The sequence below is a fragment of the Heteronotia binoei genome, chromosome 4 (assembly GCF_032191835.1).
Source record: "Heteronotia binoei isolate CCM8104 ecotype False Entrance Well chromosome 4, APGP_CSIRO_Hbin_v1, whole genome shotgun sequence".
Classification (NCBI taxonomy): Eukaryota; Metazoa; Chordata; class Lepidosauria; order Squamata; family Gekkonidae; genus Heteronotia; species Heteronotia binoei.
The window spans coordinates 11,005,434-11,030,572 of record NC_083226.1 but is presented as its reverse complement, the minus strand read 5'-3'; the positions used below and the strand labels follow the sequence as shown (position 1 = coordinate 11,030,572).

Here is a 25,139-nt window from a genome sequence, read left to right as displayed (position 1 = left end):
GGCCACACCCATCCCTACATTTGCAGGATACGGAGCAAAATTTTCCTAGGAGAAGATCGGAAGCCAGCTTTCGGATCGTCCTCCCAGCTGGGAGTCAGCTTCTGATGCCTGCAAGTAGCCCGTTTCTGTGGGCAGACGCAAACATGCTGGGAACAGCCAAAGAGATCCTCGATAAATTGACTGCCTGACTACCACTGGTGAACAGGAAGTGAGAGGAATAGGTAGGTATTTGCTTCAAAGCAACTGGATAATTCCAATGATGTCAAGAACTCTTGCAGCGGAACGGCTTATGTGATTGACTTGAGAGTTTCCATCCTTTAGGGTCTGAGATGGATGAACCTGTTCAGAAACTTCAGGTCTAGTATCTCCCTCCAGTCCCCGTTTTTCTTCAGGACAGTAAAGAAAATGGAGTACAGACTGTGCTTCTGTGTGGAGGGACTGGTTCAATGGCTTGAATTGTCCAAGAGATGCCTGATTGCTTCGGACATGTCTCTTCTGACCGGGTCCCAACAGATGGGCAAAATTAGGAATCTTTCTGGAGGAGGCATTTTGCATTCTAAGGCATAACCTCTGCAAACAGTTTCTAAAGACCAGGAATCTGCTTGAGACTCTAGCCATACCAGGTAGAATAGAAGAAGTCTGCCTCCTACTGGGAGAAGGTCCCGGTCACGCCTCGTTGGGTTTGTTGTCAACGTCGGGCTTGTCCGACCAGTCCACGGGCTGCCTGGAGAATTCTGAGTTGGAGAAGTCCTTTCTGAACGACTGTCTAGACTAATCCCAGGATGGTTTTCTGGAGTCTTGTCTGGATCTAGCCGGCATGCCAGATAAACAAAACGGGCTGGGGGTGAAAACTCTGCTTGTCGGAGCAATGTAGAGTTTTTGGCATGGCTTTTTTCTTGTCCCTTGTCTCCACAAAGATTTTCTCCATGGTGTCGCCAAACAACTTCTCCCCTTGGAATGGGTAGGATGCCACGATATGTTTGGAGTGGAGATCCACTTGCAAGGCTCGGAGCCAGATCCCCCTTCTTGTCAGACATTGTAACTACCTTAGAATGTGCATGCTTAGATAAGTTCTCTTGGCATGACTAACGCCATTTTGTTTGCTGTTACTAACCCTCAGAATAAAGATGTGCATTTCAAACAGAGAGAGAGACCGTTGTAAATCCCATGTGAGGAATTTCTCACTTGGCAGCCACAGGCGCCTTAAGCCTTTGAAGATAGCATGCCTCAAGGTAACCAGCAGGGAACCTTCCTGGGAAGGAGATAAGGGAGTATGGGAGCAGACAACTGTCTCTCTGGGTGTGAGAATGGATTTATTGTTATGCTACGTGTATTCTACAAAACCCCAAGGGCAACCTTGGAATGTATCAAACTCAATCTGCTTCTATCCCAGACCACTTGTTCTCAAATAAATGGATTAATTTTGCAACAAAATGATTCGTTCTTATTTGACGTTCCAAAGTCTGACACTTCTGGCCATTGTAGCCGATGAGATTGCCCTCGAGCAAACAGTCAGCATATCCAGCAAGGCATCAAGCAGAGAATTCAGCTGCCTTGAGGATCCTGTTGGTGCCCTCTAAAATGCTTCTGCCGGCATCAGGCAACAGCTGGATAAGACAAATGACCCATGAGATGGCTGCTCGAGAAATAAGATGTTGCTGCTGAGGATTTGATGGCCATAGCTGTAGCCTCATGTGCCCTCTTAAGTGCCGTGTCGATCTTTTTGTCCAACGGAGCCATGGGCATCCTTGGAAAGGAGACCAAAAGGCTGTAAGGCTGCGATGGGGGCCTCTGCCAGTGGCACCTGTAACATCTCACCGGCAAAATCAGGTAAATCCTGTTGTTTTTAAATGAAACTGGGAAACTGCTGACTGGGATTGGGCTTAGCCCATTCAACCCTGAGTTGACATTAAAAAAAACTGGGGGAATGGCAAGACCTTTGTGGAAGCACTGCGTTGAGGAAGGTACTCACTCCCTGTCTCCCACCGTTTTGTTTCTGGGATTGATATCAGAACCAGGAGATTCCTCCTCAGTTGAGGTCTCATGGATGCTCAGCGCTACTAGTTGGTCACCAGCTGTGAAGAAACACACTGACGGCTCGGGGACGTTAATGTCTTCAATTTCCTCATCTGTTATACATTCCCTTTCTTCTGTCTGCTCTAAGTCTGGGTTATAGGGCATTTCCCGCCCTGCATCAGAGTCCCCTCCATGACTGCCCCCAATCCCACGTGGTGCAATGACCTGGTATGCCCCGAGGCATCTCTGAAACGCAAGGACTGGCGAGGTAGGGAAGAGGAATGGCCTGGATGAACAGACCTGGCCCCTCAATTGCTCAATGGCAAGCATTAAAAATCTCTGCCCTCGCTGTCTGCTTAAGCATCTCCATTAATTTAATGGCGAGAGAACTCCAGTGCTGGGTACATTACCGCTCCACAGGTCTTGGGTGGTGGGTGAAGCAGAGCTTGCTCCGACAGAAACCACTCTGAAGAGGCGTCTCCCACCTGGAGACTGGCACTGGGCCCCATTTGTAAAGAGGTGTGAAGTCCTGAAGGCAGAGAGGCTCCTTGCATGCTGAAACCACAGGTCTAAGATGATGCTCCCAGCCGACTGGCAGGAGCAGAGCAGTTCATCTTGTACCAAAAATGAATCGCACCGCTTTGTGCCGTGCAGTCGTGCTTCACCCACGTGGGACACGCTGCTGGAGACATCTACAAGCTGAGAGGACATGTCAGCTCCGGATCCTGCTCCCATGGCCGTGGGCTGGATGCTGGAGCCAGCATTATCGCCCACGAAGTCGTCTCGTGTCTGCGCCGTTCTTCACTCGATGGCTAGCATTTCACGGCAGTAGCTGCCACTAAGCCAATTCCCCCTTCGGTGAAGGAAAGGAGTGGGGGGAGGGAAAGAAAGGAGAAGAGCCGAAGGAGGAAAGAGGAATGGAGCACTAGTATGATAAAAAAATAAAAGGCTGGTGCATAAATTGAATAAGGCTTGAAAGAGGAAGAATAAAACCAAAGAAATAGAAGAAAAAAGATATTTCGTAACGGAATAATGTAATGCTGCTCTCCCTATTGAGGCAGGAAAGGAACTGAAGAGTGGGCATTTCCATACCACAGGAAGAGGTTTACTTCCTGCCTCCCTGATAGGACAGTTAGAAACACCCAAGATGTCCTCTGCTTCAGAGGACTAGTTCATCTTATCTGCTTATAGCTGAACACGACATGCAGGCCTGTTCCTCCTCTAAACACCTTCGTGTTTAGCAAAGCCTTACGGGACCCCTTTCTTGCTACCTTGACGAATGACTGAACCTGAGAAACTTTACAGCCTCCAATGTATGGTGGTGACTTCAGTCGCTGCTCTCCCTCTCCCTCGGCTGTACCGTTTGGCCCAGGCTGAAGATAATGACGACTGCACTAGTACAGCAGGCGGCACTTCCCGTGCCGTGAAAGAACAGCCTAGTTCATCTATTCTGCGCAACTGTTTTGTTTCAATGAAAACGATCAGACTTATCCTCACGAATCTGCCCCGGCAGTTCAATGGACTATCCATGGTCAGAGCCTCCTGGAGGACTGGGTCATGAACTGGAAAAGGCATCACATTGAAACGGTTTTCCATTCTCCCAACCAGACCTGCTGGCAAGGCACTCTCTGGAGAATCCAAAAGACCAAAGGGAAGATCTGAACGCTCACTTCCCCTGCCTCAATATGCCTTTTTTTTTTTTTGGTAGCTATTCTTAGGATCTCCCCTTAATGACCCAAACACACTCAAGTACTGATTGTCCTCATGTTCTCTTCTCTTGAAACTAGAGGCCTCTGAAGGGCAGAGAAGATTCACGAGGAGAGTCTGCCTTTACTCACGTGTGCCGGCCAGACGCTTGGCTGAGAGTCATCGGGCTTGATAGATTTTTCCACTTTGGCATATTTTTCCACCTTCGGAAACATCAGGGAACAGTGCGTTTAAAAAGGAGCACAGCAAACGGCATCAAGGACTGCTGTTAAACATTCAGAATCAGGAACGGGAACCACAGAGATGGATGAAGAAAGGCAGCTGCCTTGCAGCCTTTTAAAAAACCGCATTCAGCTCAATTCCATGATTTAAACCTCCCCCCCCCCAAAAAAAAATCCCCCCCAGAGTATGGTGTATAGAAAAGAGCAAGAGCCCAGTAGCACCTTAAGCTCCTCCCCTGCCACAAATGTTGCCAGTCTTTCTGGACGCTCGCTCTTTTCTACTGCTACAGACAGGCTAACGCGGCTACCTATCCGGGTCTACCTCCAGAGTGGGATGAGGGCACTCTTACTTGGAAGGCCTGGGCTAATCTGAGCTTGCCCAAGCACAGAAACCAAGCAGGGGTGGCCCTAAGTTGTACTTGGATTGGGAGACCAGCAAGGAACTCCAGGGTTGCTATGCAGAGACAGGCAACGGCGAGCCACCTCTGTTCCTCTCTTGCCTTGAAAACCCCATGACAAGTTACCGTACGTCAGCTGCGACTTGGTGGCATTTTTCTACCACCATGATGGGGCGGGGGACGGGGGTCCTGCTAGTTTTGAGACCTCAGAACCGTACTGATCATTCCCATAGAGGAGGAGGAGATCTCCTAAGAAAGGCATGAAACAACTGTGGCACAACGTGGAACGAAACATGCTGAACAGAAGGAGTCTGCGCCAGTGGATCTTCCTTGCTTCCCCCCTTCTGCATGCCCTGCAAATCCTCCGCAGTGAGGTGCAGGGATCTGGCAAAACCCTCGCCCCACCTAACAAGGCAATCCTCAGAGCAATGCTTGCTCTGATGGGGGAAAAGGCAAGTGGGGATTCTGCCCAATTCCCCCTGTAGCTCTCAAAGCGACTGTTTCTGAGGTGGAGGAGGGGCTGCTGGGAGAAGACCAGCTCAGGTGAGTGCCTTCCAATCATGTGAGGCTGAATCCAATCCACTGGTTTTCAGTCCTCTTTTTATTTTTTATTAACTCAATTTATACCCCACCTTTCTCCCCGTAAGAGCCCCGTGGCGCAGAGTGTTAAAGCTGCAGTACTGCAGTCCAAAGCTCTGCTCACGACCTGATCCCCGGCGGTAGCTGGATTTTCAGGTAGCCAGCTCGAGGTTGACTCAGCCTTCCATCCTTCCGAGGTCAGTAAATGAGCACCCAGCTTGCTGGGGGGAAAGTGTAGGTGACTGGGGAAGGCAATGGCAAAACACCCCATAAAAGTCTGCTGTGAAAACGCTGTGAAAGCGACGTCACCCCAGAGTTGGAAACGAGCGGTGCTTGCACAGGGGACCTTTCCTTCCTTCCTTTTTCCTTTTCTCCCCATTAGAGACCCAAGGTAGCTTACATTATTGTCTCCTCCATTTTGTCCTCACAACAACCACCCTGTAAAGTAGGTGAGGCTGAGAGCATGTGACCCACTCAAGGTCCACCCCAGCAAGCTCCCAGGGCAGAGTTGGGATTTCCGAGTCGCCCAGATCTCATTCTGACATGCCAGGGGTCCCCAGTGCAGTGCTTGTGGGTGCCTTGGCACCTGCCAACGTCTTTCCTAGCATCCGCACCAAATGTCTTCAGAAAGTGGGTGGGGCTGGGAGGGGCTTTTGTTCAGCAAGGCTTCTGATTGGCCACTGGAGGTCTGTGCACATTAAAATAACGTTTTGGCGGCAGCTAACACTCATGCTGATCTTCTCTTGTCCCCTTCATTCACCCTTCCCTTGCGTGTGCCTCTCATTTTGTGGTTGGGCTCCAGATCCCATGAGGGACATGTTACAGTTGTGCCCACTACCTCATGTTTGAATTCCAAGAGGCTCAAAATGGGTGGGGGTTCTCCATGCTATGCCAGGCTGGCTCTTTTTACACTCGTCTTGACTGATTCCGCCCCTTCCAGACATTTATTTACCGTAGCCTTTAACAGGATTTTCAATTATTTCAACAGACCAATCCAAATAACAAGATTCATTTTTACGTCCAATACAGATCCGTTCTAAGACCATGACACTATTTTAATGATAACTGGAGAAACTAACAGGGAAAAAAACCTTGCAAACTTAAAAAGGGTATTGCAAACTTACATCTACTTCCGACGGCACAGCCAAGTGGCAAGGATTCTGCTTCCACATATCTACGCACTGAAAACAAAAACAGCAGAGCAATGACATAGTTCCTTGGATAAGCGCATGCATTTGTACAAACTGCAGTATGAAGTTTTCCAAAACATATGCCTACGTTTCCTGCTTTGGAAACTTTGAGGTCGTACTGCTGGGCTCCTTTCCTCTCCTTCCTCTTTTGCAAATAGTCAAGCAAACTGAGTTGGGGTGGAGTCGGGCAATGGGACACCTCGTGCTGCCTATTCAGAGCCGATCGAGAATATCTTCTGAAACATCTGCAAGACATTCGGAGATTAACGGAACCATCAGGAAGCACATCTGTGCAGGCCCACATCCACCTAAGGGGCAGTTCTGCGCAGCAGAAAAACAGTCACCATGTCCTTTATTCCAACCTCCCTGAGTTTTAAGGGTCCCCCTCCCCTTGGCACCAATTCACAGGAAATTTCTTACGGATTTTTAAAATTGGTTAAAATCTTATCAGCGAATAAGTATTTTTCCTCCTTAATGCCATCAACCGTTCTCTAAACAGCATGGGTTATTATCTTCCAGTACCGTTTCATGGGCCGAGTGTTCATTTTCTGCTTGTTATACAGGAGTCTGTTGGCCGTGCAGGTGACAGCAATGGAAGGATCCAGGCAGAGGGGCTCCGCTGTCGCCAGGATAAGTTGGCTTTCCAGTAAGAGTTTATCTTCCTTGAAAACAAACACAGGAGACTTCTGAAATGGCAAGCAACCTCTTTGCACATTTAATTTGGAGAAAGCCCCGGCGAAGGCCACTGGGCTTTCTAGAAAGCCTGTAAATGCATGGGACCAGATTGTGCGAGCAAAATATTATTCCTGTCATTCTCTTCAGCATGTGAACCAGCTTCTATATCCAATTGCATAACAAGAAAAACCATTCAAATATAATTGTATTTAACCCACATATATTGCTTTCATCAAAACAACCATAATAGGGATTACAAGTTTCATATACACATTGTTATCTCCAACTGATTTACTCACCTTTGAAATACCATATTTAAAAAGGAGACAACCTTGAACGGAAGACCACTCACCCTAAACATGTCATACTGAAAAAAATTGTCTTATTATTGGCCATAACGGTAAATTGTGTGTGAATTTGAGACAAATACCCTCCCCTCCCCCTTTTTATAGAAGACTTGGGGGGAAAACCCTAGTCTTGCATTTGAGTAAATACTGTGTATCTTCTGTATTTGGTTAGTAGGCATTCTTCCCATTCCAGAACACTTCTTGCACCGTGTCGATATTAATTACACTGTTTCTAATCTACAAAAGGCCATATTAGCCTCTTACTCCTTTGTTCTTTATCTGTCTCCAAGGCTTTTCTGTCACGGGTGTCCGGACATTCTGTTTGGCATGTTCAAGCGGCAGCCAGGGACAGCCCTGATTCTGTCTTGCGGAATGGTCCCTGTGTAAGTTTCCCCCTGCTCATCTTTACATAAGGGGATTTCTTTTGGTAAAAAGAAGACCTCCTTTGTGTTTACTACCTTGGCAACAAGCAACCCTATGCAGTGCTGGTCTTTCCTGAGGTTAAAGGGCTGGAACACCTTCCCTATGAAGAAAGGTTGAAACGCTTAGGGCTCTTTAGCTTGGAGAAACGTCGACTGAGGGGTGACATGATAGAAGTTTACAAGATAATGCATGGGATGGAGAAAGTAGAGAAAGAAGTACTTTTCTCCCTTTCTCACAATACAAGAACTCGTGGGCATTCGATGAAATTGCTGAGCAGACAGGTTAAAACGGATAAAAGGAAGTACTTCTTCACCCAAAGGGTGATTAACATGTGGAATTCACTGCCACAGGAGGTGGTGGCGTCCACAAGCATAGCCACCTTCAAGAAGGGGTTAGATAAAAATATGGAGCAGAGGTCCATCAGTGGCTATTAGCCACAGTGTGTGTGTGTGTGTGTGTGTGTATATATATATATATATATATATTTGGCCGCTGTGTGACACAGAATGTTGGACTGGATGGGCCATTGGCCTGATCTAACATGGCTTCTCTTATGTTCTTATGTTCTTATTAGAGTTAGAAATTGTTAGAGGGATAGGCTGGAACATCAACAGATTAAAGGCAACTCCCTACGGCCACCCAAAATGCCGCCACATCAGTTACCTGTGTCCATTTATGGTTGTCACTTGTAATGGAATGCACGTCGCAAATCAAGGTCTGGGGGAAGAGAAAAAAAAAAGGCAACCCTTTTATTACTTTTAAAAACAGTGTTTCAACTGATGCACTGGGGTTCATTTGCTTTTAAACCCATGAGAATTTGGGGAAATCTGAAGTGCTCACCTGCATTGTTGGGCGCAGAAGGACATGCCTGCTTTGATACGTTGCAGATTTCAGATTACCAGACTGACGATAGTCACGTATTTCTGTTATGACGCAGCCGCAATGGAAAATATTAATCTGTTTAAATGCAAGCAAATGTATATTTATGAGTAGGCCAAGGATGCTAATGTAAGACTTATTGTACATTTTGTGTGCGTGTGAACTGCTAAGTGGCTTCTGTTTTATGGTGACCGTATGAATTAATGACCTCTGAAGCATCCTATCGTTAACAGCTTTGCTCAGGTCTTGCAAGCTGAGGGCCCTCGTGGCTTCCTTGAGAGCTGTATGCTTACATGCTTGTAGCATACTACAAACTTTTTGGTATCTCAGCATTTTAAGACAGCAAAATGCTCCCTTCTGAATGATGTATTTTTTATTCTATTAATACTCGCAGCATACATGGGCATATTTCTATTAATACTGACTTCCCAGGATCAGAAACATTTTGTCACGACCCACCCATCAGTTAGTAAAATTACTCCTCGGTTTACAAAAGCCAAACCATGGTTTCCATTAACTTAAGAAATCAAGGTCTGACCTTCCAAGCATTCAACAGGCAAAACCAGGGCTAACTTAACTTTGCTTCTGTCCTCTCAGCATACTGCTCCTTTCCACCCTACGGAGGTCATTCACCAGGCTAGGCCCTGCCTTCCTGAACCAGAAGACAGGAGAAGGGGCCTTCCCATAGTTAGGAGATTTTTCTAAGAGATGGGGCCTTCCCATAGCTAGGAGATTTTTCTAGGAGAAGGGGCCTTCCCGTAGCTAGGAGATTTTTCTAGGAGAAGGGGCCTTCCCGTAGCTAGGAGATTTTTCTAGGAGAAGGGGCCTTCCCGTAGCTAGGAGATTTTTCTAGAAGGGGCCTTCCCGTAGCTAGGAGATTTTTCTAGGAGAAGGGGCCTTCCCGTAGCTAGGAGATTTTTCTAGGAGAAGGGGCCTTCCCGTAGCTAGGAGATTTTTCTAGGAGAAGGGGCCTTCCCGTAGCTAGGAGATTTTTCTAGAAGGGGCCTTCCCGTAGCTAGGAGATTTTTCTAGGAGAAGGGGCCTTCCCGTAGCTAGGAGATTTTTCTAGGAGAAGGGGCCTTCCCGTAGCTAGGAGATTTTTCTAGGAGAAGGGGCCTTCCCGTAGCTAGGAGATTTTTCTAGAAGGGGCCTTCCCGTAGCTAGGAGATTTTTCTAGAAGGGGCCTTCCCGTAGCTAGGAGATTTTTCTAGAAGGGGCCTTCCCGTAGCTCCCAGCAGTCTTTCTGCCTTAAGTCAGCTAGAATTCTGAGTAGAATTCTACTCAGAAAATGCTGGTTCTTCACCAGCTTAAGACGTATAAGCAAATTTTGTGACTACCCACTGGCTTTGTTGGTCTTATAGGTGCCGCTGGACTTTTTAATTCTTCCCCAGTTTAATTTGGAGCATAAACTTTGCTGTGCATGCACACTTCTTAGGTTTACTGGTCTGGTACACAGTAACGTCCTCCTAGACATACACGCTCTCTACTGCAATATGTTTTCACTAGTTTTCTGTCAGTTTTTTTTAAAAAAGAAAAAGGTAACAGGACCCTTTCTCTGGCTTCACTGACATCCGGAAGCCAAAGAAAAGATCACAACCCGCAGGAAAAAAATTTGCCCCCCTTGGGACAGAAGGCAGGACCAAATCCAACACAAAACAACCTCGCCTCCTTGAGGAAAAAAGAAAAAACCACCATGTAAGAATTCCTTTTCCCGTTTTCATGCCGTAGTGGCCTTCGGGAGGGAAAACGGGGTTGCTAAGAACAAGCTGTCAATTCAGACATCGCTTCCTTCTGTGAAACTTCCTTCATCATGGTCTGATGTGTCAGAACTGAACTTACACAAACAAGTGGCCACTTACTATACTGTACTTATCAAAACTGTGACCTTAAAAAAAAAAAAATTCCCTGAAACAATTTGGTTTTGTCCACCAACTGTCATTTTGACTACATACGCTGGTCAGAAGAGGAAGGGGGGGAGGGACAGAGGCAACTTCACACCGTCACTACCACCAGCACGAGCCACTCTCTACGTACAATCCCTTGCAAAATCTTTCAAACCTGAGATTTTTCCAGGAGATCAACTAAGATAGGGGGAAGCTCCTCATTATCCAAATATTCAAGCAATTCTCCCTCTTCGTAGGAAAGCCGAATGGTTTCTGAATCTGCAAGGAAACCAGAACATTTTCAGCAAAAACCTGTTAAGACAAAACATTTTGGAGCCATTTTGTTCAGCAAACAAACTAATACTGACTCAGTGCTGCACATGTGGCATATAAAACTGTGATTTTACGACATCAGAGACCTCCTTAACCCAAAGACAGGCAAGCTAAGAATGTTTTAGATCAGGGGTCCACAAACTTTTGAGCCTGTGGGCACCTTTGGAATGCTGACAGTGTCATACATGAAGACACAAAATGGCTACCACACAAGGTGAAGCCAGCCACAAAATGGCTTCTGCAGGTTACCTTCAGTTGCACATTGAAGATAGCTGTGATGTATTGGCTGCTACCGCCAAAGTCATGTTTTGTTTTGTTTTTAAATCTGCACAGCCAATCAAATCTCCAATCGCCAGTCAGAAGCCTTGCTGGGCAAAAAGCCCCACTCAATGTCCAGAAACACTTGGCATGCATGAAGAAAGAAGAAAATATTGGATTTATATCCCGCCCTCCACTCCGAACAGTCTCAGAGCAACTGGCAATCTCCTTTCCCTTCCTCCCCCAACAACAGACACCCTGTGAGGTGGGTGGGGCTGAGAGGGCTCTCACAGCAACTGCCCTTTCAAGGACAGAGTCTCAGAGCGGCCTACAATCTCCATTCCCTTCCTCCCCCACAACAGACACCCTGTGAGGTGGGTGGGGCTGAGAAGGCTCTCACAGCAGCTGTCCTTTCAAGGACAACCTCTGCCAGAGCTATGGCTGACCAAGGCCATTCCAGCAGCTGCAAGTGGAGGAGTGGGGAATCAAACCCGATTCTCTCAGATAAGAGAGCTATGGTTGACCCAAGGCCATTCCAGCAGCTGCAAGTGGAGGAGTGGGGAATCAAACCCGGTTCTCTCAGATAAGAGAGCTATGGATGACCCAAGGCCATTCCAGCAGCTGCAAGTGGAGGAGCAGGGAATCAAACCTGATTCTCCCAGATAAGAGAGCTCTGGCTAACCCAAGGCCATTCCAGAAGGTGCAAGTGGAGGAGGGGGGGGAATCAAACCCAGTTCTCCCAGATAAGAGAGCTATGGCTGACCCAAGGCCATTCCAGCAGGTGCAAGTGGAGGAGTGGGGAATCAAACCCGGTTCTCCCAGATAAGAGAGCTCTGGCTGAGCCAAGGCCATTCCAGCAGCTGCAAGTGGAGGAGGGGGGAATCAAACCCGGTTCTCCCATATAAGAGTCCGCACACTTAACCACTACATCAAACTGGCTCTCCAGTGGGTTTCAGTGGACCCACCAAGGCCCCCACAGACACCACATGAGGGACTCTTATTTTATGGATATAAGTTATCTAGAGAATGGCAGGACTGATCTTGCTTTTGAATCTGTGATGCGGAATGAGAACAACTTGCCGGGGAGAAGACTGCATACTGTGTAGAAAATGTACATTTTCCATCAACTGTCTTTTTATAGTTTTGCTCCAAGCTGAAGACAGAAATGGCACAAAATAAAATTAGCCCCACTGCAAGTGTCCCAGGCAGCCTTCCCAAAGCACTGCATGGTGGACGGCGCAACTCTGAGGCCTGCATCTCCACCACGAAGACTTTACCTGAGCCATTCTTCCCCCGGAGCATCAGTGAGTAACCTTCATTTCCTGGATACAGGTTCACCACCAGGCACGACAACGCCTCTTGCATCACTAGCTTCTCCAGCAAGTTCACATTCCGTCTCAGCTTCTGCTTTAAAACAGGCAGCACTCATGAAAACGACAAACCAAGCAACTGACCATATTAAGAGCTACCTGCCATTGCTTTCTTACTGGGAGCCACTGTGGCATTCCACTTGTCAGGGTAACAGAAACCTGGGCTGTATCTTACTAGCTTTTCTGCAAAAGCCCATCCAATACCCCAATGTGGCTTTGTTCACAGGGATCCCAAGATCCAGTTTGGTGCAGTGGTTAAGTGCACGGACTCTTCTCTGGGAGAACCAGGTTTGATTCCCCACTCCTCCACTTGCAGCTGCTGGAATGACCTTGGGTCTGCCATAGCTCTCTTATCTGAGAGAACTAGGTTTGATTCTCCACTCCTCCACTTGCAGCTGCTGGAATGACCTTGGGTCAGCCAGAGCTCTCTTATCTGGGAGAACCGGGTTTGATTCCCCACTCCTCCACTTGCACCTGCTGGAATGGCCTTGGGTCAGCCATAGCTCTCTTATCTGAGAGAACTAGGTTTGATTCTCCACTTGCAGCTGCTGGAATGACCTTGGGTCAGCCAGAGCTCTCTTATCTGGGAGAACCAGGTTTGATTCCCCACTCCTCCACTTGCACCTGCTGGAATGACTTTGGGTCTGCCATAGCTCTTATCTGGGAGAACCGGGTTTGATTCCCCATTCCTCCACTTTCAGCTGCTGGAATGACCTTGGGTCAGCCAGAGCTCTCTTATCTGGGAGAACCAGGTTTGATTCCCCACTCCTCCACTTGCACCTGCTGGAATGACTTTGGGTCAGCCATAGCTCTTATCTGGGAGAACCAGGTTTGATTCCCCACTCCTCCACTTGCAGCTGCTGGAATGGCCTTGGGTCAGCCAGAACTCTCTTATCTGGGAGAACTAGGTTTGATTCCCCACTCCTCCACTTGCACCTGCTGGAATGACTTTGGGTCAGCCATAGCTCTTATCTGGGAGAACTGGGTTTGATTCCCCACTCCTCCACTTGCAGCTGCTGGAATGACCTTGGGTCAGCCAGAGCTCTCTTATCTGGGAGAACCAGGTTTGATTCCCCACTCCTCCACTTGCACCTGCTGGAATGACTTTGGGTCAGCCATAGCTCTTATCTGGGAGAACCAGATTTGATTCCCCACTCCTCCACTTTCAGCTGCTGGAATGGCCTTGGGTCAGCTAGAGCTCTCTTATCTGGGAGAACCAGGTTTGATTCCCCACTCCTCCACTTGCACCTGCTGGAATGACTTTGGGTCAGCCATAGCTCTTATCTGGGAGAACCGGGTTTGTTTCCCCCACTCCTCCACTTGCAGCTGCTGGAATGACCTTGGGTCAGCCAGAGCTCTCTTATCTGGGAGAACCGGGTTTGTTTCCCCACTCCTCCACTTGCACCTGCTGGAATGGCCTTGGGTCAGCCAGAGCTCTCTTATCTGGGAGAACCGGGTTTGATTCCCCACTCCTCCACTTGCACCTGCTGGAATGACTTTGGGTCAGCCACAGCTCTCTTATCTGGGAGAACCGGGTTTGATTCCCCACTCCTCCACTTGCAGCTGCTGGAATGACTTTGGGTCAGCCATAGCTCTCTTATCTGGGAGAACCGGGTTTGATTCCCCACTCCTCCACTTGCAGCTGCTGGAATGACTTTGGGTCAGCCAGAGCTCTCTTATCTGGGAGAACCGGGTTTGATTCCCCACTCCTCCACTTGCAGCTGCTGGAATGACTTTGGGTCAGCCACAGCTCTCTTATCTGGGAGAACCGGGTTTGATTCCCTACTCCTCCCCTTTCAGCTGCTGGAATGACCTTGGGTCAGCCATAGCTCTCGCAGGAGTTGTCCTTGAAAGGACAACTGCTGTAAGAGCTCTCTCAGCCCCACCTACCACACAGGGTGTCTGTTGAGGGGGAGGAAGGGAAAGGAGATTGTGAGCCGTTCTGAGACTCTGAGAGTCAGAGTATAGCGTGGGATATAAGTCCAATTTCTTCTTCTTCTTCCTCACAGTAAACCTTTTCCAATGGTCAAGAAACCGCCTTCCCAGGGTTGCTAATCTCTAAGTAGCGGCCAGCGATCTCCCACTATTATACCGGAGCTCCAAGTGAGAGAGATCAGTTAACCTGGAGAAAATGGCCACTTCATAAGGTGGACTCCATGGCACTGAATCCCACCAAGTCCCTTCCCTCCTCAGGCTCCATCCCCAAAATCTCCAGGTACTTCCCCACCCAGAGCTAGCACCCCTCCTCCCTCTTTCACCGCTGGAAAAGCCAAGAGGAGACAGCCCGCTTAGTTCAACAAACCATCAGGTAAGCTTTTAAAGATAATTAAGCTGCTTTTTTCCAATCAGGAGATGCTTTACGGTTTTTGCCGTTTTTCCCATTTAATTTGGAAGCCTCTCTGCAGCCCTTTCTATGAAGGTCAGCTCAAATGTCACAGCCCAGGCTAGTCCAATCACATCAGCTCTTGGGCGCTAGCAGGGCCCGCCCTGGTTAGTATTCCGAGGGTTATGGAGGTAGCCAATGGCGAATCACCCCTGAACATCTCTTGCCGTAAGTCAGCTGTGACTTGACGGCGCTTTCCTCCGCCACCAAATATCACAAAGTAGTGAGAAAGATTTTTTTTTTTGAAAACACAATTTTATTGATAACATATGGTAACCATATCCATTAATACCTTCTTTTTATCTATCCCATATGCTATTTTCTAATCCCCACTCCCCCCATTACTTGACTCCCCCCGAAGTTATATACTTAAAATACTAACATTTAAAGGTACCCTTAAACCATAAGAACCTATATTCGTATTCTACTTTTTTCTAGTACTTGATCATTATTAAAAAATTGTCCAATATCCTTTTATATTCCATTCTTCTTCTACATAACATCTAAACTTTTCCCACTCCTTTTCATACACTTCCAAATCATAGTCTCTTAAGATTCTTGTTAGTTTAGTAATAGTAATAATAATAATAATAATACTATCTATCTCACTCCATGTTATAACTTTTACAATCCAATCCCATTTTTCTGGTATTTTTTCTTACTTCCATAACTGCGCATACAATGTCTTAGCCACTGAAAGCAAGTACCAGATCAAAGTTCTATCTTCTTTTGGAAAATTTTCTATTTGTAATCCCAATAAACAAGTCTCTGCTACCTTCTTGAATTCATATCCCCAAATCCTTGAAATTTCTTGTTGAATCGTCTGCCAATGCTTTTACAAAGCAGTGAGAAAGATTTTGAGCTTCCAGAATTCTTCATCAAATCAAAATTTGAGGGGTAGAGGAGAACTGTGTTCTCTGCCTGCAGGCTACAAAAACTTTTTGGGGCAAGCTACGGGCAGAGGGCCTTTTCCATCAGGCTGAATATTGCATGCCTTACTTTTCTGTTTTATGAGAGCCAGTGAGATATGGTGACTAAAACTAGTATTTGGGAGACTTGTGTTCAAATCCCATCATGCCATGGAAGCATGCTGGGTGCCCTGGGGCTATTCACACTCTCTCAGCCTAATCTCACCTCACAGGGTTGGTGCGAAGATAAAATGAGGAGAGCGATGTACGCTGCCTTAGGTCCCCACTGTAGAGGAAAGTCAGGGCGTATAAGAAGTCAATAAAATAAATGTCCTTTTCAATATCCAGTCTGAAAAACTCAAGAACTCAAAAACTGACTTCTTTCATAGGCAAGAATCTTGTGGCACCTTAAAGACCAACTTATTTTTATTCTAGCTTAAGCTTTTGTAGACTAGAGGCCACTTCATCGGATGCTTGGTAGTCGGTCCTTGCTGGGCAGACATTTATAGATGTGGTATGAAAAAAACAAACCAACGATGGTGTCACGAGTCCCTGAGATTCAGGAAGCACATGGCGGGCGTAGGAAGGTCAAATTCAAATGCAACTGAGAAAAATACAGAGACAGTCGCAGCTGCTCACACCCATTCTGATTTTCATTAGGCTGAAAAAACTAAAGGAACTCCAAGTTCCAATTAAGCTCTTGGGCGACGCCACTAAACTTCCTAATATTCTGTAATGCAACAGTTTCACGGCGTCTTCCCTTGACAGATGACATTTTAACTGGTCCCCATAAAGGCTATTTTCAAAAATCCCACAAATCTCTCACAAGTGTTCCCAAGTTAATAAAAAACCCTCCAACACCTGAATTCCCGAAGAACGGAAAACACAGCTGACCATATTCAATTCATTCTCACCTGACCAGAGTAAGTAAGTAAGTAAATTTTTATTTATACTCTGCCCTCCCCGCCAAGGCAGGCTCAGGGCGGCTTACAGGACATGATACGAAATCATATCACAATAACAGCTCTTCATAATTCTACACTAGCACTTTCTCATGTTCTTCTTACCAGCTGTCTCTGGATATTTCAAATTATAAAATATTTTGTTCAGTGTAAAGAACCAGGAGTTTGACATGGTCTATCACAACTGGGGCTCTTACCACAATCTATAAGGAAATAAAAACACTGAGATTGCTTATCTGGCTGAAAGCCCCAATATGTGAGCCAAGTCCCTGACGACTGGTCCTTTCCCAGCAAGGGGATTTAAAGAGGGGCCTGCTGGCTTGCAAGAGCCATAGCCAAGAAAAGAGTGCCCATTTCCCTCCCCAGCAAAGACTCAACTGATCGCGTCAATCTGACACTGTTGCATTCAGGCAGAAAAGAGACGACTAAACTGTCTCTGACAACTGAGTGCCACATGGGACAATCCTGATCACCAGGCAGAGAGAATGGGGGTGGGTGCCAGATAAATACTCTTTCTTACCTTTATTTCAGGCTCCTTGTCACATTCTTCTAGGTACAGTTCATACAATTTCTGAAATACGGATTTTCTAAAACCGAAAAGAAGAACACACAAAACATTAGAGCAAATATTATTTAAGCCACGATAAAACAAGAAGCATTAACAACAAAGAGACTTAGGACTGCCCTGAAGACTAAAATTTGCAGCGGCAGACGCTTTTCCGAGCCAGACGTCACTTTGTCAGACACAAAAGAGTTATGTTCATTTGCCAGACACACGCAGGATGTACAAAAAGCAGCACGGGGACAGTAAGAGTGTATGTGTGTGTGGGGGGCCATGACAAACTGAAGCCTCATTTTTTTTTCTGTTAATATTGCTGAGCAAATAACATGAGCATCCATTCAGAAAAGTGAACTGTCCCATTGGAGCGGGCATGGAGTTAAAAGTGTACACACATACACAAAAAAAATCAGTATTTCCCAATATTCCCAAATCCCCATATTCGGCATTGCCAAATTTTTTCAGCACAGACTTGGCTGGGAGCCTTCTCCTGTCTGGCAATTGAAACCACCGAGCACGAGAAGCTGACCCCAGGATCTATGTGCAGCGGGGAGCTCTCTCCCTGTCACACACAGACCCGGCTAGAAGGCTTCTCCTGCCCAAGGGTTTAAACTGCTGCACAGAACCTAGTCTGCGTGCGGCAGGGAGTTCTCTACCCACCACACAAAGACCTGGTTTGAGGAGCCCACCAGCCGAGGTGGCACAGAGCTCTCTGCTCCCACTGCCCTAGCTGACCCTCTCCTTGGTATTGCTAACCCGAATAAAAGCCAAAAAACCTTGACTTTTATTTGGACTCAGCTATAGGCAGCCAGATCAAATCCTTTTATCTGTATTTGGCTGAATTAACAAGTATTTATTGGGGGGGGGGTTTCAGCTCACTTTATACTGAGATCACACTCCTATGTGGAGTAACTGTTGATGAAACAGTGACACTGGTGAATCTGAATAGGGCAGGGGTGGCCAACGATAGCTCTCCAGATGGTTTTTTGCCTACAACTCCCATCAGCCCCAGCCAGCATTGCCAATGGCTGGGGCTGATGGGAGTTGTAGGCAAAAAACATCTGGAGAGCTACTGCTGGCCACCCCTGGAATAGGGTATCTAAAGATGTAAGGAGGAACAACTGATTTCTGAAGTGAGCAAACTAGCACCTTAAGTCCAAACCAGCACCTCAGTCCCAGTCTGACAGGATCAAATGCACACACCGTAATTTGGCAATTCTTACTGGTGTCCTCTTTTGAAGCTTTTGCTGCTGCAATACTCCAGGAACAAACGGCTGAATATATTCTGATGTGAGTGCTCTCAAGTTCAACAGGGCAAGGAAAGCATTTGTCCATCCTTACCTTTTGAGTGCATTACACTATTCAGGGTTTCTGGTTCCCAGCAGCTTTCAAAACGATCAAGCCTTTACTCTTGAAAGTGCCACAAGACTCTTTATTACTGGACTTAGCCATCCCTTTGTGGGGGGGGGGACATTAAATACTTCCTAATTTAATTTAATTTTTCAGTTTATGCCCAGCCCTATCCTGCAAGCGGGCTCAGGGCGGCCTACAACATTAAAACAGCATTCAAACGAATCACTTCAAAACATCATCGCCACAAAAACACCGATCAGATTCGAGAGCAGTAGTCAGTACAACAAACCTACCTTCCGCTGGATAAATATTTCCGTTTGGGAGGCCTCTGGCGAGCACTTTCAATGATATACTGGGCGAAGAAAAAAGGCCACAAACAAACTGAGAAGTCCATGAACTGGCAAATGTTTTATTTATTTGAAACACTTTTTTTGCCACTTTTTCACAGTCCCCAAAGTGCTGAACGTAAGCTCTTGCTAACATATCTGGCTGCAGCAGGACAGCAGGTCACCATGCTGCACCCTGCTGATGGGTGACACCCAAAGTGACGGAGAGGGAAACACCCTCCGAAGACCTGAACCGACCTGGGGGAGTGATGGGCTCTCCCCACAGTAGATTATAACAACATTAAAACATCTGTACAATTAGAAACGATGCTTAAAATGGTAAAACTCCAGCAAAAAGTGATCTTGGATATCTTCAGAAGTGTGCCATATTTCTGTGTGCCATGATTACCCACAAGACATAGAGCAGAACACCACTCTGGCCTGCTTCCCCCGCCTTCACAACCGAAGGGTGCATAATAAAGCCATCTGGCCCAAGGATGTTTAGGTTAGCCTTGCTAGTAACGGTGTAATGTGCCTCTCCCCCAGATTCACACAGCCAGGTTAGAGAAAGTGTGAGAAAGGGAGATGTTTTTATTAGCCTGCATTCCTTAGCAATAAAAGAGATACTATGCAGTAGCCTTTGAACCCGTGACTCAAATTGCATCTGTAGGTTATTCTTTGAAGTTAACCTATAAAGTAACTATCTGAAACTGTATACGTCATTACTTCCAAGGATTCGGTCCTTGGCAAAGCTATGGAGTTTCTACAATAAAGCAACTTTTGATTCAATAACAAAAGGCTGATTATTGAGACACATCGATGCTTGACAAGAAGCCACGGCAGCCTTAAAATGGATTCAAACTTGGTGAGTTCAAAATATAAACGCCACATGCAAGGAGGAAGGACAAGGAAGCCAAGTCGCTTCCTTTGAAGTTGTGGGGCAGAAGCAGCTGTGGTGTTCCAACCGCACTCTTATAAATCCCATTTCTGACAGGAAAAGGTGCCAGGGAAACCACCAAAACTGGCAGAACCACCACCGTTATTGGCATGGAAGGAGGAGGGTGGCCCCATGAAGCCCCTGCCTGCAAGGATTCCCCCCCCCCCACCAAAGATGCTGTCATCCTGAGGTTCTAAGCTGCCTAGAAGATCAGAAATGCTAAGTCTTTGAAATAAATATACTGAGACAAATCTGTTTACTACATACCTCAGCACGATCCAATGCCATTTCTAAAACTTGCTGCTGCAAGAGTGAGAAAGAAACATATTATTTGATTCTGCAGATTTTTGTACTTTTATCATATGACTGGATACTATTAAGGAATAGGAATTCGTTAATAGCACGTTCTGATAGTCTGGAAAAAGAACTCAATTAACAGGACACCATCAAGGTTTTTTGAAATTTGACTTTAACTAGATTATGATGTTTTAACTTGTGTTTTATCTGATGTACATAATCCAGAGCTTGGCCTAGGCCAGGATGGGGTGATTAAGCAAATCAAATTAAGCTCTGCTCACAACCTGAGTTCGATCCCTAGTGGAAGCTGGGTTTTCAGGTAGCCGGGCTGGAAGTTGACTCAGCCTTCCATCCTTCCGAGGTTGGTAAAATGAGAACCCAGCTTGCTGGGGGGAAGCGTAGATGACTGGGGAAGGCAACGGCAAACCACCCCGTAAAAAGTCTGCCATGAAAATGTTGTGAAAGCAACGTCATCCCAGAGTCGGAAATGACTGGTGCTTGCACAGGAGACCTTTCCTTTCCCCTTCTCTCAGAACAGCTTACAATCTCCATGCCTTCCTCTCCCCACAACAGACACCCTGTGAGTTGGGTGGGGCTGAGAGAGCTCTTCAAGAACTGCTCTTAAGGGAACAGCTCTGAGAGAACTTGTGACTGACTCAAGGTCACCCAGCAGCTGTAAGTGGAAGAGGAGTGGGGAATCAAACCCAGTTCCCCAAATTACAGCCCACTCTCCTGAGAGCTAGTTTGGTGTAGTGGTTAAGTACGCGGACTCTTATCTGGGAGAACCGGGTTTGATTCCCCGCTCCTCCACTTGCACCTGCTGGAATGGCCTTGGGTCAGCCATAGCTCTGGCAGAGGTTGTCCTTGAAAGGGCAGCTTCTGGGAGAGCTCTCTCAGCCCCACCTACCTCACAGGGTGTCTGCTGTGTATGTGTGTGTGTGGGGGGGGAAGGTGAAGGATATTGCGACCACTCTGAGATTCAGAGTATAGGGCAGGATATAAATCCAGTATCATCATCTTCTCTCCTAACCACTACACCAACCTGATTCTCCAGCAAATAAATGGTTCTTATCAATACAAGCCAATGCATTAATACTCTACAGCCGCACTTCTGAATCTGGAAGTAAAACGCAGTAATTTCTGACCTTAATGACCAGATTATAACCGTTTTCGCACACAGCTCACCTCGCAGTCACAATCCTGTTCACTCCGCAGCGTCTGTCGGATTTCCCACCATCTGCGCCGAAGATACAGGAAGTGCCGCAGCTTTTGCGTAGCAAACGTAAACCGCTAAAACCCAGTTTACGTTTGCTACGCAAAAGCCGCGGCACTTCCTGTAACTCCGGCGCAGATGGTGGGAAATCCGACAGACGCTGCAGAGGGAACAGGATTGTGACTGCGAGGTAAGCTGTGTGCGAAAACGGTCTATATGTAACCCATCATTCACAACAACGCTATCCCAGACTACATTTTACATTAGTCAATATTTAGCTTAATACTTGTTTATATTACAACTTGCAAGGAGAAAAAAGCAGTTATAATAAAATGAGAGTACAATATATAGTGGAAAAACTTTACACTATAAATCAATGCAGATTAAGGGATTGTAAATGCAATCCTAGGCAGAGTTACTCCAGGTTAAGCCCATTGCTTTTGGTGGGCTTAGACTACCATAACTCTGTATAGGGCTGGAGGGGCAAATTCCCGTTTAGTTTCAGTAATTCAATATTATACCAGCTTTGAAATGGACTGTTCAGGGTAACCAGAATCCTGGTTTAAAAATGATCTGAAGCAAAAAACAATTATGGTGTTAAACGCTTGGGGCTCTTTAGCTTGGAGAAACGTCGACTGCGGGGTGACATGATAGAGGTTTACAAGATTATGCATGGGATGGAGAAAGTAGAGAAAGAAGTCCTTTTTTCCCTTTTTCACAATACAAGAACTCGAGGGAATTCAATGAAATTGCTGAGCAGGCAGGTTAAAACGGATAAAAGGAAGTCCTTCTTCACCCAAAGGGTGATTAACATGTGGAATTCACTGCCGCAGGAGGTGGTGGCGGCCACAAGCATAGCCACCTTCAAGAGGGGTTTAGATAAAAATATGGAGCAGAGGTCCATCAGTGGACAGTGTGTGTGTGTATGTGTGTGTGTGTGTGTGTGTGTGTGTATATATATATATATATATATATATATATATATATTTGACCACTGTGTGATATAGAGTGTTGGACTGGATGGGCCATTGGCCTGATCCAACATGGCTTCTCTTATGTTCTTCTGTGACACAGAGTGTTGGACTGGATGGGCCATTGGCCTGATCCAACATGGCTTCTCTTACGTTCTTCTGTGACACAGAGTGTTGGACTGGATGGGCCATTGGCCTGATCCAACATGGCTTCTCTTACGTTCTTATGTGACACAGAGTGTTGGACTGGATGGGCCATTGGCCTGATCCAACATGGCTTCTCTTACGTTCTTCTGTGACACAGAGTGTTGGACTGGATGGGCCATTGGCCTGATCCAACATGGCTTCTCTTATGTTCTTATGTGACACAGAGTGTTGGACTGGATGGGCCATTGGCCTGATCCAACATGGCTTCTCTTATGTTCTTATGTGACGCAGAGTGTTGGACTGGATGGGCCATTGGCCTGATCCAACATGGCTTCTCTTATGTTCTTATGTGACTCAGAGTGTTGGACTGGATGGGCCATTGGCCTGATCCAACATGGCTTCTCTTATGTTCTTATGTGACACAGAGTGTTGGACTGGATGGGCCATTGGCCTGATCCAACATGGCTTCTCTTATGTTCTTAACGCTGGGTAAAGATGGTTTCAAATTATGATTAATGAGATCCCTGATGAGCCTTAAACTTGACACTTAACAATTGCTAAGGCAGGAGTAGCACAGAATCATAGAATTGGAAGGTATCTTCAGGGTCATCTAGTCCAACCCCCTGCACAATGCAGGAAATTCACAAATACCGCCGCAGCACACACCCGGTGACACCTACTCCATGTCCAGAAGATAGCAAACAAAACAGAAACAAAACACCGTATCTCCAGGATCTCCCAGGCCAAACTGGCCTGGAGAAAATGGCTTCTTGACCCCAAGCAGAAAGCAGCATTTCCTGGAAGTGAATGAAAACGCCATGGGAACTAAGCACTGATGCAGCCCTTCCTGCCCTCCTTCTCATGATCTGCCTAAGTTCACAGAATCAGCATTGCCGTCCGATGGCCTCTGTTTAAAAACCTCCGAAGAAGAGAGATTCCTATCCAGTTAAAGGATCTCAGGTAGAATATCCACCTGAGGGCCTTTCTTACATTAGGAAGCCTTTGCCAGTCGCAACAGACAAGACTCAGATAGATGTTCTGATGCCAAACACGATATACCTCCTTCCTCAATTTGCAAAAGCATTGCATAGTGGGAACAGAAAAAAAAACACCCAGAAGGATGAAGAGAAAAAGAGAGGGAATGAAAAGAAGGAAAGTCTGAAGGGAGAACGAAACCACAAACCCGGGCCGCTTATGATCCTTCAGCGACTGTTGCTACAGTCATGAAGCTGTGCAAACCCCCTTAATTTGCGTGAGGACAGCCAAGAACAAGTCCTGTCTCTCAGCAGGTGCCATGGCAGCCACAGGTGCCACCAACAACCGTTGAATAGAAGATCTTTTTGGATTTATATCCCGCCCTATACTCTGAATCTCAGAGTCTCACAGCAGTCAAAATCTCCTCTACCTTCCCCCGCCCCACAACAGACACCCTGTGAGGTAAGTGGGGCTGAGAGTGCTTTTACAGCAGCTGCCCTTTCAAGGACAGCTTCTATGAAAGCTACGGCTGACCCAAGGCCATCTCAGCGGGTGCAAGTGGAGAATCAAACCCGGTTCTCCCAGATAAGAGTCCGCGCAGTTAACCACTACACCAAACTGGCTCTCTTATACTGCTGTTCAATGTTCATTAGGAAAGGGAGAAGCCACAAAAAACAAACAGATCAAGAAAGGGTACTTGTGCATACCAATACCCCCTTCTCCTGTTTTTTAGAGACAGAGCAAAGGTTCTGCTGTCATCTGGAGAAACTGTCTCCACATAGCAAAATCTAATGGCAAAAAATGCCAATTGCCGACATGCTAATACCTCTGGCTCCTCCTTCGGTATCCCTGCATGTATATCAAAAGTGCTGGTTTGGCAAAACAAAATGAGAAAAATCTTACCATGTTTGCTGTAGCACAGTGATAAGAACGCCAAAGAACTTTTTAGTGTTTGATGCAAAGAGCACAGTCACATTGTTATGTCCATATTGAACGAAATCTAAAGTTGGAGGGAAAAGGATAAGACATTGTTTATAAGAAATGCTTAATATACAGAAGCTTATTTGCAGTGACTAAGTTCTTTTCCGGGTGTAAGCCCCAGTTAATAACACGAGGCTTGCTTATGAGCAGACCCGCTTGGAATTGCTCCCCAATATGGATTTCTTCAATCACACATCTGGGAAAATCAGAAATTTCTGAACAAATTTTTTTTTAAAGGCTCTTACAAAACACATTCTTTTGAAATGAGCTAAATGCACTTTAAGAAATTTTGCTCCTTTGAAATATGCGGCATGAAAATCCCTCTATTTAGACAACCTACGACATAATCCTTACATGTACTACAGTCATATACGTACATGCCAAGCTGTGTTACCTGTTCATAACATATTGTTGCAAAAACTGTTTAAAAATACATGGTTAAAGAATTCTGTGTTTTCAGCAATATAGTTTAAATTGATATCCAAATATACTGCTCGTCCTACCTGTGCCAGTAGGGCAATTTCTATCCAAACACTATAGAACACATTCTTTTGTTCAGTAGAAAACCTGTTTTCTACATTTAATGTTTTATTACCTTTCAGACGACAAAAGCTAAGATGGGGTACTAAAACGTCAAAATCTCTTGAGATGTAACTGTTCTCCACTAGTGACACATTCTGCCCAGGAGTGCATGCTCTCTAGACTCCAAAGGGTGAACTCCCCAGTGCTGCTTTAGGCTAGTTGTGGGATCTTTAAAATATTTCTCCAGACTACCAGCAGTCATTTCTCAGCAAAAGGTTAACTTCTGACAGGACATTATTGCTTTTATTCCGTTTTTTCCCTCACTA

At 46.2% G+C, this 25,139-nt stretch overlaps 1 protein-coding gene across 1 annotated transcript in view; it reads right to left on the bottom strand.

Annotated features, from left to right (window-relative positions):
- SUPT20H (SPT20 homolog, SAGA complex component) overlaps positions 1-24,311 on the bottom strand; it is a 54,023-nt gene extending 29,712 nt beyond the window's left edge. Inside the window, exons 1-12 of the mRNA XM_060236299.1 lie at positions 24,214-24,311; positions 19,975-20,010; positions 18,738-18,796; positions 17,053-17,119; positions 12,187-12,313; positions 10,494-10,597; positions 8,397-8,513; positions 8,220-8,273; positions 6,634-6,773; positions 6,200-6,356; positions 6,046-6,102; positions 3,855-3,926 (exon numbers count right to left, since the gene is read on the bottom strand). Of these exons, the coding sequence (XP_060092282.1) occupies positions 3,855-3,926; positions 6,046-6,102; positions 6,200-6,356; positions 6,634-6,773; positions 8,220-8,273; positions 8,397-8,513; positions 10,494-10,597; positions 12,187-12,313; positions 17,053-17,119; positions 18,738-18,796; positions 19,975-20,010; positions 24,214-24,216 (993 nt within the window). The 5' untranslated portion in view covers positions 24,217-24,311. The remainder of the gene's footprint in view (positions 1-3,854; positions 3,927-6,045; positions 6,103-6,199; positions 6,357-6,633; positions 6,774-8,219; positions 8,274-8,396; positions 8,514-10,493; positions 10,598-12,186; positions 12,314-17,052; positions 17,120-18,737; positions 18,797-19,974; positions 20,011-24,213) is intronic.
- Between the last annotated feature and the right edge of the window lie 828 nt (positions 24,312-25,139).